The sequence below is a fragment of the Anastrepha ludens genome, chromosome 5 (genome assembly GCF_028408465.1).
Source record: "Anastrepha ludens isolate Willacy chromosome 5, idAnaLude1.1, whole genome shotgun sequence".
Taxonomy (NCBI): domain Eukaryota; kingdom Metazoa; phylum Arthropoda; class Insecta; order Diptera; family Tephritidae; genus Anastrepha; species Anastrepha ludens.
In genome coordinates this window covers 127,550,519-127,564,085 of record NC_071501.1, presented here as the reverse complement: position 1 = coordinate 127,564,085, position 13,567 = coordinate 127,550,519, and the positions used below count along the sequence as shown (strand labels likewise).

The following is a 13,567-nucleotide window of genomic DNA, read 5'->3' as shown; positions in this document are numbered from 1 at the left end:
AAGCTGCATCATAAAATGAATTTATCAAAGGAAAAAGTAATTACCAAACACATTATCCGCCTATTACCAATCAATCAACAGATATACAAATTATTTTTATAAATAAGAATAGTTATAAATACACTCATACATATACATATTGTATACCATGTACTTATGGAGGTGAGTGTAGGTAGGAATTTGCAAGAAAATAAAACTAAAATTCATGGTGGGGAATATCTGTTATTAGAAAAATGCGTATATACTCAGATTATTAAGAATTATGCTAGCCTGTTCGTAAAAGCATCTAAACTATCCAGTTCAAATTTATTAAATATATATGTGTGTGTACATATTTCGCAGGATAATAAAACATGATATGTATGTATATATTAGTTGTGCTTAATATTTATAAGTACAACCAACCCTTTTTTAACAAAATGAGAAACCAATGAAACAATTTTTAAACTTAAAATGTACAGCCAAATTTGGCCAATAAGTTCAAATATCCTCGTTTACATAGAAGTAATTATTAAATTATTAATTTTCTCGGTGGTTTGCCATTTCCTGCCGGGGAGGGGGAGCTCTATTAAAATAAACACTTTTTATCATTTGTGGATTCTTGCCTACAGTAGGCTTTGAAGCCGGCCCCCGACTCCTGGCTGGTTGCGAATGCACAATCTAAAATTGGAAAGCCTTTTCGTAATTCTTCGATTGCGAAGCATGTTTTTATATTTTATTAATTTTTTTTTAATTTTTTAAGATCACGTGCAATACTTCACATTTTCTTCATTTTTCAACAGCAAAACATCAACTAAAACTTACTGTTTCATTCTAAACTAAAGACGAATTTTTAGAGGTAAAACCAACTTTAAGTGGACCTCATTAGAGTTACATATTAGATAAATTGTTTGTTAGTTTTATGGGGTGTTATATGTATGTATATGGCGACTTTAAGGTAAAACTTCTTTTAAGCCACTCAGTCGTGTTGGTCATGTTGAGGATTTATGCCCTAAAACTGACACTGATCTCTACAATTTCACAATGGGCCTATGATAATTGGAGTAGTATAAGTGGGGGACATTCCAAAACTGTCTATTGATAAGTAACTACTTTTTGTTCTGACTACATTAACAAAGTTGTTAGCAATGTTTATGCCACGGATAGCAAATGGGTTACTACAACTCACAAGCGAGCTTGACAGGCTGAGAGAGGATGCAGATGGACGAAACTGATGTTACCTGTCATGTCCGATCGACTGTCGCAAACCCTCCTGTCATTAAGCAGAAGGGAGTGCAGACAGCTGGTTGGACTGAGACGGGCCACTTTCTGTGGGCGAAGCACATGGAAAGGGTGGGCATCTCAGACAGTGTAATCTGCCCAGCTTGTGAAGAGGAGGATGAAACGGCGGACCACTTCTTGTGCGTCTGCCCCGCCTTCGCTCGAATCAGGTTTGAGGTCTTTGGCACTGACGTGTTAAGAAGCGATCACCTTGGCTCCTTGGCACCACAAGATCTACTCAGGTTTCTTCGGAGATCGGGTAGATTGAAAGAAAATTAAAAGGGAATCCAAGAGTAGTACAATGGACTTAGTTAGTGTCTGAGTGCTGCACTTGCTAGTTGTCCCGACAAAAACAAAGCAAGTTTTCATGTTTTGTTTTTAGTTGTTTGGCATTGCTCTCATTTGACGTAAACTGTGCTTGTGAAACTTTCGTTTGAAATGGAGTTAAACAAATACTACGACTGTGCAACGCAGATGGTTTAGCTTCTGCGCTGGCTCTCACTTGCAAACAGGCATACAAACATATATTTGCGAGCTGTGATTTACTCTGTGAAGTAGATAATAAAATTGAGATCTCATTGTTGTCCTATGGTCGGTGCATTACATCAAAATTCAAAGAAATGTTCTAACTTAAAAAAATAAAGCCTTATTGCACACATTCAGGTCAAGCTCTTTAATTTTTCATTTCATTTCTTAAAAACCAACAATCCGTGCAGATCTAATGACATTCATAACCGACGAAAAAACATCTGAGTGATGAGGCCCATTTCCACCTCGGTGTTCTGGGGCTCAGAAAATCCAAGAGTTATTGTTGAAAAGTCTCCCCATCCTCAACATGTGACTGTTGGGGTGCGGGTTATGGTCCGGCGGAGTCAATGGACCTTACTTTTTCGAAAATGAAGCTGGAGTAACAGTTACGGTGAATGGATTACGCTATCGAAAGATGATTAACGATTTTTTATGGCCGGAATTCGATGATATTGATCTGACAACGTTTATTTTCAACATGACGGCGCTACGTGCCACACAAGCAACGAAACCATTGATCTTTTATCAAAATAACACCTCTTATTGGAAAACCCTTTATATGTATATATCCCATAGAAGCCGAAGGCCCTGGCAGCCAGTGCTCCTTATTTCCTGTAAATAAATAAATAAAAATATTCCATAGAGTATATTTGTTCGAAAAGTGGTGTAATTTACATTACGGTAAAAGGCATTCGAACTTTATATGAGCTATTTTTTTACGATAAAACTTAAAAAAAATACAACAGAGAAAGTGACCATTGTTCGTACTATTTCGTACCGCATGTGTAAACATAGTTAGAGCCTATTGACGTCACCCTTAGCTTCAAATCCTACTTTGCATTGGTTTTTCATGGAAAACACTAGTAAGGTGCAAGAAGGTATTACCGAGGGCTGATTTCTTAGCCGTCTTTTCATGAGTGTCCATAAAGATTCGATAAGACTAAGATCGAGATTTGACGGGGTCCTGTCCAACACATCAATGATGTTTGTCAGGCATCGTCTTGCTGGAATATAAATTCATTCATACGAAATATTTGCACGGTTGAAAGTAAGTTAGTTTCCAATAAATTTGTGTAGTAACACTTTGCGCTACAGCAGCCATAGGGTATATTCAATAACGCATTATAATGCGCAACGTACTTTTGCAGTGTTGGCAATGCGTTCAGAAATGCAAATATGGCAGTACTGCAAATGCATCGCGTTCCAAAACGCCATTTTTGTATCAAACGTCGCGCATTATTTGCAGGAAAAATTTTAATACTGCCAATCTATCAATTGCAACACTTGTCACATTGGCAGTGCTGCCAGCGCTGCAATTACTGCGCATTTATAATGCGTTTCTGAATATACCCATATTCTCAACAGAAGTCCAGTTTTTGGTCTGCTAAGGCTTTTTCTATCCTCGACAGAACCATTTTCTTGAAATTATTTTACCGACCTTTGAACTGTCGACTCATTCGGACGATTATTTCCACCAGAAAAATCACAAATTTTGCGAGATGTTATTCTTAAAGATCGACCATTTTCATAACAAGTTTCAATAATTTTAGCGCGATGTTCTATAAAATTAATTGTACATCTGTCTACTTGACTACTAGCATCTAGGCGTCACTTTTAAAAGGTCCTTTATTGCCTTGCATTAGTTGATTCACTTTACTTCTTTTGACGCCCTAACTCAAATAGTTATTTTGTTCAGCATGAACTCAACAAATGTTTTGCATTTTTTCAGTGTGATTGTCGTTATGTACGCTGTAGGTATATCGAAAAGACGTATAGGGTTTTTCAGTAAGAGCGCTTCAACTTTTGAACTTTTTTGAATAAAACACAAACGGTTTGACTTTTTTAACTAATTTTTTTTTTATTATCGAGTTTGAACATATACATTTAAGTATGAAATTCGATTTCTTTTGCATGACCACCGCGTGCACGTTTTACGAAGTCCAATCGTTGAACCCAATTTTCGACCACTCTTTTGCATAAATCGGCCGAAATTCCAGCAATTTCGCGTTCAATATTGGCTCTGAGCTCACAAATCGTCGCCGGCTTGTTATTGTAGACCAATGACTTCACATAACCCCAAAACGGGACGGCTTGTTAAATGGACCGTAAAATGGCCGTAATGCTCTTAAAGTAGCAGCAACAGAACGATTATTTTCATAAAAAATTTGAACGATTTGCAATCGTTGCTCAAGTGTGTAGCGTTCCATGATGAAATGTATACTAATGAAGTTTACAAATGACAAGCGAAAAATAAAAAATATTGCGTCGTTCGCCCTCCCTATCGGAAAAAAGTTGAAGCGCACCTATTGAATAACCCTTTATAAGTAAATATGAATATACTTAATAAAAAACTTGTATATATTTTCATTAACATATGTTTCTATATTTAACCTGTCTAGTAATTTAAATACACAATTCACGAAATGAAATGTTAAATCTTTTCGGTTGATAATAATAGTTTAGTAATTTATAAAGTTTCGAATTTCCCCCTTTTAATCTTCTTTACCATATAACACAACAATAACATTAATAAACTATAATCATAAAATATAAAGAAATGCTGAATACTAAACGCTGAATAAGAAATAGTGTCAATGCTACTAAGAATTCAATAATTTGCGTCATTAAAACGTCAATTGACTTTGACCAATGCGCAAATATTCGGAATTCGAAAGTTTAGTTCGCATATTCCGACCACCAACCATTTTTTTTTTAAGTTTGGAAGTGTTATGAAATATGCTGAGGCACAACATAGAGAATTGTTGGCATTTATTTTATACCCGTACTAATCGTTTCTATAGACTACAAATATTTTAATGCGCAAATATCGCATACATATGTATGCGTAAGAGTTGTTAACTTTTTTGTTTGTTACGAGCAAACAAACGGATGATTCACAAGTACCTACTCGAACAGTGTTGAACAAAATATTGTAGACATTCTTCAACAGAAAGGTGCTCTTCTGACAGGCGAGACTAAGCCTCTTGCCTTATGAAATCAATGCTATTTCCGCCAATTGCAATATAATAAAAGCGGCAGTGTTGCTTTTTATGAGATGTCATCACGTTCTGTCACAAAATTTCTGCAATAATGGTAACGTCATCCGTTGTTCTGTCAATTCTGTTCTAGCCAATTCCTGTTAATATCAATATGTTTATTTGTTGTTTTTAGCGCAAAATTATGTTCATATGAAACGAAGTTATTGGCCAATATTTCCATATTTTTAAACAAAACTTTCGGCGCGAAATAACTTCTCCAATATTGCGGCAGCAAATCAGGCGAGTTATCAAGTCCAAGTCTATCAAAAAGTAGCAGAATTGCTATTCTGCTGTAATTTTTGAGTACAGTGAACAGGGGGTCATAATTTGGCATTTCCCATTTAATTTTGCGGCGATAAAATATCGACGAATTCACTACTCAACTCTATTATCGTTCGAAATTTACACTTATCCTTTAGTATTAATGTATTTAAGAATTTGCAGTCATACGAGGGTTGCTATTTATATTTGGGCACGTCTAGTGTTGTCACACGCCATCCGACATTCCCAATCGCAAATTTCACATATTTTATATTGCCCGCACTGAGAACGTTCGATGTGTAAGCCATATTAGTGTGGTTTTAAAAATTAATCTCGGCAAAACATGAAATTAAACCGTGAATATTTTCCTGCGATTATTTTTCACAACTTTCGAGGTGGATTAACAAGGCAAAATGCATCGATGAACTAAAATCATTATACGAGAAGCAAGCCCCGTCTTTTAGCAACGCACAAAGCTCATACAATGAATTTTTTCGGGGTTGGTGTGCGCTTTCTGAGGGGAGGTCATCCAAAATCAGTTGTGCACGAAAATATCGATACTGTGCAGTAGATAATTGAGAAAGATCGTCATGTCACATACCGTGAGATTGAAACATGCTTCGGTATTAGTATGACTTGGGGTAAAAAAGTGGAAGCACTACTGCACAAAGTGCTTCGAAAATTGGTTCAAACGATTGCTAAAGTTAATTGATCGTCATGGAGAATACTTCGAAAAACAATGAAACCATTTTCAACCCCAATGTCGATTTCTCCATTGCTGGGCCATAAATACAAATAGCAACCTTCGTATATCTAAGTATGTAAAAGTTTAAATAGTCGCACTTTCTTCAATAAATCCAAACTTTCTTTATTTAATAATTTAATTTTTTTTGTTACAGATGGGTATAAGCTTACCGATGCTGATCGCCAATACGACAACATTAGATACGTGGAACACTGTCGGGCAGTATTCGCCACCAATCGGCAGTGATCGCAATCAGTTACGTGTTCCCTTACCCATGCCCTTTTCCAGCTCCCAGAGCGAGCTGAACGTGGCGAACAGTGCAACACGCAGCCTTTTCGGCGGTAGCAGTAACAGTGACATGACCGCCAGTCCTCAAAAGCTAATGGAAACATCTGATATCGAGGAAAAAGAGGAGATGCTGGCGAAACGTGAACGAGTTACACCATCCAGCGTTCACAATGTAAGCGGAGGCAGTGACGGTGGCCCAGTTGGTAGTTGCGCGGTGGGCGCTGTAGCGGCCAGCAGCGGTAGCAACGCTAGCAGTAGCGGCGTTGTTGGCAGTAGAAGCGGTGTAGGAGGTGCTGTTGTTGAAGCAATCGAAGATGGTTCTAGTCCCATACCAAACACAAATACAATGGAAACGCACGAAAAGCGTCGGCGAACAACTCGCGATCAAGACGAGCTAGACATTAAACGAGAACTCGTGGACTACTTTCATGCGCCTCATCCTCCCGCACCGCCCGACTCTCATCGATCGTACAGCTCCACCGATGAAAACCGTCTTGGCGGTATAGACCCAGACGATTTTGCTCAAGACTTGCGTGTCAGCGCTGCAGCTGCTGCGGCGGCCAAGGGCCTAGACTTTAGTCAATTTGTATTGCCGCGCAACCTACGCCGCTCCTCTGAATCAATTGAGGAGAAGTTCGTTCCGCTCAATATGCGTAAATTGAATTCCGCTTCGACGACCGCCACAACCGCTGGTCAAATGCTTATGAACTCGTTGCTGTCTAATGAGAGTTTGTCGGAAGAAACCGCCACTAGCGCAAGTGGTCGCATCAAAAGCGGATCTCAAGAAACGGCATCAACGTCTGCGGCAGCTGCAGCGGCTGCACTCTACGCTGAAAGTCTGAATAAAGACGACTGCGATTTCATCGGTTCAAATGTCACGTTAAAACTGAGATCGATGGACCGTACCCAGCGAATCATAGCCGAGAAATTGATAAGTGAAGTACTTTTCTATGGGCAGTTTAACGAGCTGGAACGAAGCGCCCACATACAGCCCAAGTGACAGCTGCTACCAAAGCTTCGTAAAGGTTTTTAAACGTAACGAAAGCACACATACAGATACATAGGTTCATATACCATTTGATTGTAGATTTTGTTGTCTAAAACAAAGAAACACAAAGCAGCATTTTGCCAGAAGAATTATATTGAAACGAAGAGTTGCTCTAAAACTGCATAAGCTTTTACAATTTTGTATCCTCCACATTTAAGACTCGAATAATCTACAAAAAACTGAAATTCCAGGATGAGATGTTTTTAAATACAAATTCCCGAAACACCTATATGAACGTTATACGAAAATCCTTACAGTACAAATTTCAATCTTTTTATATACTCAAATCCAAATTGTCTAGTTTTCTCATATATGGTTTTATGTACATCACTTTACAGGGATTCTTCTGGAACAAAATATTGTATTTCAATTCATGATTAAAGATTGTGCTTGAAGAGCTCCACACTGAAAGTTTTCGGTTGTCGGTCAAATTTTTGGACACACAGAGTGATATGGCAAACCTATTAATGGCAAAAATTAAAAGCATTTGCTCACGAAATTATTTTTTCTATTATAAAAGTTGCATTTTACCATATAAACGATTTTTCAGATTTTAAAATAGATTTCATATTCCTAATTTTGGATTTTCTAGCAATTTAAATTAAATAATAATACTTAAACTAATTGAAGAACTTTCATTTGCACTCACATAATTTTTCAGTTAATCAATTACACATAAGCACAAGCAAATTTTAAGCCAGTTCGCAGTGAAAGCTATATTTAGTTACAGATTTGGTAACTTTCAGATGGAGTATCTGATATTTTCAATAATCTTTATATCCAAACATCAAACGCAATAAAGGAATTCACATACGCAGATGCAATGTATGAAACGAAGTCAAATGAAAGAAATCAACGAAAAAGAGCAGAATCATTTAACATGAATTCAAAGAATTACGTACCTCGCTTATTTGTCAGTCGTCTTTTTATTATATATTTAGAAGCACACATACCTTTACCTAAAATAAATATACTGTATATAGAATTACATAACTATATTTTAAACATGCATAAGTAAATAGAACTAGAGAATTTAACTGTTTTTAAAACGTAAGAATTTTAACACTTATGGTTTTATATGTTTATTATATTTTTTCTATGACATAACTTTTATTATATTATATATTTTTTCTGAGCATACACACTGTGTACATATAAGGAATTTTTACAACACAAATACAATGATATCCAAACTATAAGTGTAAATATACATACAAACGCATATATGTGTGTGTACGCCTAACAAAATCCTACATATGCATTATACATATACCTTTATGTGTGTAGGTATGTGCACACACTCGTGCAAACAAGCTGATCAATGAGCGGTAAGACCATATCAGTGGCGAATTAAAAATTGTACTAAAAATTATGAGTTTTATCATATGTGTGTGTATGTATGTAGGTACAGTGCATGTACATACTATATTCATAATACTTAAAATGATGCTCCGCTTGTATGGCTATTGTCTGCAAATGTATATGTATTCGCTGAACTGATTGGAATATACTTCTATGTGAATGTCTATAAATTCAACGAAATTTACTGCATTCAGTTTTATGAAATGACTTAAAGCTCGCTAGGAAGAAACCGTTTGAACAAAAACTGCATGGACCCAAAAACAAGGCATACAAGTATAAGCATAAAACCAACCACAATTAACGGGGGAAAATTATATCGTACCTTGTTTAACTGGAATTTAGTCGTAAGTTTTTTAAGTTTTATTTTGATACGTATGTATTAGTTAGAAAGAATTTTAGAAAAATAAATATTGGCAAGAAATGTAAAACTAAAAACAGACTTTAAATACACATAGAAAAAATAGAAATAATAAATGTGTACCTACGATTTATTAATGTCGATGAGAAATCGTTTTATTTGGAATTACATATACAAAAGATGGACAAAAATCGGTGAAAATAATTGAAACTCCAAATTTAGTACTTTCAAGAGAAGCTACAATTTATTACAATGCAAAAAACCTGGGGTCGAATGCAAGGATGATAGAATACTAGGTTGCGTCTTCCGAAACCGCTGTGTCGTCAGAGCCCATGAATAAACGAACAAAAGGAAAGGGAATTTCTTGTTTGTGAAGAGGAATGGAAACAACCAAACACACAAGCAATTCCACGTACACACACACACTTCACTTTCTTGCCATGGCGTCTTCCGCAGAAAGTGCATTTAAAGACATTATATTATTCTGTGCTTTCACAATTTAACAATTGTTTAGTTTAAATCTCACAAATCACAATATTACCCAGCCATTCACTAAATTTTCACAAGCATGTAATTTTTCCTCGTTCTGTTTGTTTTGTATTGGAGAAGGACTTGATGTCAGACTTTTTAAAATCACGAAAAATAAAGTAACTGTTTTGGTAAGACGCCACCTAGAGTACTAAATTCTGGTGCTTGGGCGCCATGGATCGAATGGTAGCAACAAAATTACGCGATACGTCAGCCATATTATCTGAATGGGATGATGGCATACGAATGCAAACGTATCGTAGGCCTTTTCAATTCACAACAGTTTTTATGTCCCACAGCGTTTTGAATTATATTATTCACAGTAAATATGGAATTGTCAATATAGTTTTCAAATTACTTGAATCAAACAAAACCTAATAGGTGCTTTGTTTTTCTATTTAAGGTCAAGTGATAGCAAAGGAGCTACTCAGTAGGAAAGGACTAACTTTTTGGAATGTGCCCAATGTGACACGGATTCAACGGGTCAGTAATTTTATGGAATATATCAATTCGAAATTTGCGGAATATTTTGTCCCAGTTGCCTGTCAGTACTAGAATTCCATTGCACCTGTATAACAATTTATTGTCGAACATACCAGATGCACAAGGTTACCATATGTATACAAATAGGTATTACACTAGCATTGTCCTGGCGGAAGAATTATTGCAAATGAAATGCCATCTAACAGGTACAATAAAAATCAATCGCAAGGGCATACCTGATCCAATAAAGAAACCCAAATTCGGTGAAAATAAATCGATCGCTTGCAAAAAGGGAAGAACGATGATATTGTCTTGGAAAGATAAAATGGTGGTTACAGTGATAAGCACCAGTGTTAGCGCTGAGTTCATTACAAAAACCAGATTTGTAAGAGGAGGTGAACAACAAAATGTTATTATTGTTAACTACACGGCTTCAATGGGTGGTGTTGATCGCGCTGATCAATACGCATCATCATATTGTTTCTATCTACGCGTTACTAGTGCAAAGGGTTAAACCAGGATCATGTTGCTACAACTCATATTTTGTGCAATATCAAGTCTGCAAGGCGATTGGTCCGATGAGCTTCCTAAGTAAGCTCGACACCAACGATAACAGAGTACAAGGCTCGCTGACGAGAAGTCACGAAAGCTCGTTAAACTAGGAAAACTACAGTATTATGAGCAGCAATTCAGTATAGCGGTTGATTCACAGCAAGCGATTAAGTTCATACAAGTTTGCCCGATTTCATGTGTAATATGACAGCAACAGCTCCAATACAAATGCCGTGATGTCCAGGTCTCGCTTCAAATGGATCGATGATTATGAAGTAATCCAGTCCACATTTAGTGTATTGGTGGTATTCATCCCAAGTTTCTCAAATTTTTCATACAAAAAATCTTACATCTTACCTGCTCTAAATACCAGATGGCCCAAATTATATAAAAAATCCACAAAATCGTTTTGAATGATCGAAAAGTGAAGTTTCGTGAGTTAGCTGACACCGAAAAGATATAAAAAGAACGTTTCGGCTTTGTATTGCATGAGAAAGCTCTGTTCAAAGTGGGTGCCGCGTTTGCTCACTGCTGACCAAAGCGCACTGTGACCCAAGTCAATCAAAACAATGAACAACTACATGAATTGAACTTCGATTTACTTCCACATCCACCGTATTCCCCAGATTTGGCTCCCAGCGACTATTGGGTGCTCACAGACCTAAAAAATGCTCGCCAGTAAGACATTTCACCCGAATGAAAAGGTTTTCCTGAACCTGAGGCCTATTTTGAGGCAAAACATAAATCGTTCTCCCAAAATGGTATTGAAAAGTTGGCTGGAATGATTATTGTTGATGTTGGAAAAGTGGCTGGAATGATTGCGTTGTTCTTCATGGAAATTATGTTGATGAATAAAGCTAATTTTGAACAAAAAAAACGTGTTTTCTTTGTGAAGCCCGGGACTTTTCAGCCCATGTGTTATACCTTCATCTATCAATGCGAAATAAGTATCGAACATAAAAAAAGTATCAAACGTGCCTCCAACAAGCCCCTTTACCTTTGTGGATTTTTCCTAGCCTTTTTTACTTAACTTTTCCAATTGGATTTTAGAAAGGGTGTTTTATAAGAAAGGGAAGTCAGGAAAAAATTAACACAAATAAATCCAATTTAATAAACTGTCGCTATCACTTTGGTAAAACATATTCTCTACTTCTCCCATTACGGAGCTGTGTATCTTAAATAAGGTTCACCACAGTACTGAAATAATTTATTCTGTTGCAACTGATACAAATTACTATCAAATAAAAAAGAACGAACATGTTAAATATTGCCTCCATTTCAAACAAATAAAATCAAATAAAAACGAACGAACATGTTAAATATTGCCTCCATTTCACATCAGAACGCCATGTTCGAATTTACCCAAATAAATGCATGACGTTCTGATATGTCAAGTGTACGCAAAGGCCTAACCAAATTGGTTTCATTATTTTACATGTTAAAAATAGTATTTGATTATTGGTTCGCTTAATTTCCAGGTAAATGTGTTCCCCATAAGTTTATGGGGAATGTTCTATGCAACACCAACTAGACATTTAATAAAAAACGTACAATATTTCATTTGATTTGTGCCTGTCATTCCAGGATAAAATACAAAAAGTCATATTTCGGGAGTATATTATTGAATACAAATTTAAAATTAAACATCTGAATTTGAAATTTCAATTGCAACAGTCTGGCCATTATTTCCATTTTCAGTTTGAGGGCAAAACAAAGCCCACACTCCAGCGTATACAATTCCTGCTTCTATGTAAACTGATGTCCTCTTTTCTAGACACCCCAAACAGGCACGCATTGATATACATACATTGAAATCATGATTCAATAATAAAAGGTTTGCTCAGTAAGCAGCTTTCTCGTTCTCTCTTGACAAATCGGCTCCCTTAGCAAGACACTGGGTTCCTAGCTCAAGAAATTTAGAGTAAAAGTGGAAGAAAAGTAAAATTTATAGAAAACACATTTCATTTTCAAAATGGTCTGCTTACGAGCAAAAACTCGCTAAAGAGTTCTCATCGATATGTTCAGGACTATGGTAGTATGTCATGGAATACATACCACTTAAGTCAGGACATGATAGAGTAATTGACGAGATAGAATAATCCGAGATCGATGAGTGGTGAATTTACAAAGCTTTATTTCTTATGATGTGGTGATTTAGACGGAATTCATGTTTTGCAAAGAGCTAGCATTTTCCAAAGAGTTACGACAGGGAGAATAATTGGATAGTCCCGACACGATCGACGGAACTTATTTCCAATAAGCCCATCTTCCCATGGATGGATGAAGTGTTCAGAGGAGACTTAGCAAAGCAAAGTAAAATACATTTTTTAAATCGTACGCAGTTTTTTTCCATTTAAGTAAGAAAATACTTTTTTGCTACCATTTTTACCAAAAAGGATTTACTATTTTCCACTTTATTCACCTTCTTAAATGGAACCTTTTGTAAGGGAGTGTGAAAAATCGAATGTCACTAGTGAGCAAACCTTTAATAATAAACAATAAAACTGTGCACTCCATATCTAAAATATGCGTTCCAACGTATTTGTGTTGATAAATACGTCAACAATTTTTCAGTTTCTCAAATTTTGTAATGGATAGTATTCTTTGAAATATGGTTTTTAGTTTACTTCGCTTAGTTTTTGCACTATTCACAATTGTGAATTGTCACTTACATATATACTTTAATTAAAAAAAAAAAAATGACTTAAACGCTGATAATTTTATTTTCCTCACATTTTCAAAAGATTTTCATTGAAGTACCGATAAGCAACGGTTTTTACAATTTGGTTTTGTTTTTTATTTGAATTCTGCGTAACTGCATTTGCGGTTGTTTGCATTGTTGAGAATACATCTTATGAAAAACATCCTGGTTGTGATGAGGTGGTCATAATCTTGGTCAAAACACAATTTAAAATTCAAATCCGAACGATGTGCCCGGCCCTGTTCCACTACTAAACTGGAAGAAGTGCCGGAACATTTGATTGGGATCAAAATCTGTAAAGGAAAATGCATTTTAAATGTTACAAATATTAAAAAATCTCATAATTTATTATCACATAATCATAATTAACCCTCGAGTACTCACATATTTTTGTGATACATGAGTGATCGCGGGA

General features: G+C 36.1%; 2 protein-coding genes across 9 annotated transcripts in view; one reads left to right on the top strand and one right to left on the bottom strand.

The window, feature by feature from the left end:
• The window catches only part of LOC128865437 (pneumococcal serine-rich repeat protein), a 45,697-nt gene extending 35,903 nt beyond the window's left edge, over positions 1-9,794 (top strand). For all 5 annotated transcript variants that reach the window (XM_054105823.1, XM_054105820.1, XM_054105821.1 and 2 more), the window contains one exon: positions 5,987-9,794. In XM_054105823.1, coding sequence (XP_053961798.1) covers positions 5,987-7,120 — 1,134 coding nt within the window. In that variant the 3' untranslated portion in view covers positions 7,121-9,794. The remainder of the gene's footprint in view (positions 1-5,986) is intronic.
• A 3,361-nt stretch (positions 9,795-13,155) lies between these two features.
• The window catches only part of LOC128865438 (dnaJ homolog subfamily C member 7), a 42,898-nt gene continuing 42,486 nt past the window's right edge, over positions 13,156-13,567 (bottom strand). For all 4 annotated transcript variants that reach the window (XM_054105826.1, XM_054105825.1, XM_054105828.1 and 1 more), the window contains one exon: positions 13,156-13,445. In XM_054105826.1, the coding sequence (XP_053961801.1) occupies positions 13,360-13,445 (86 nt within the window). In that variant the 3' untranslated portion in view covers positions 13,156-13,359. The remainder of the gene's footprint in view (positions 13,446-13,567) is intronic.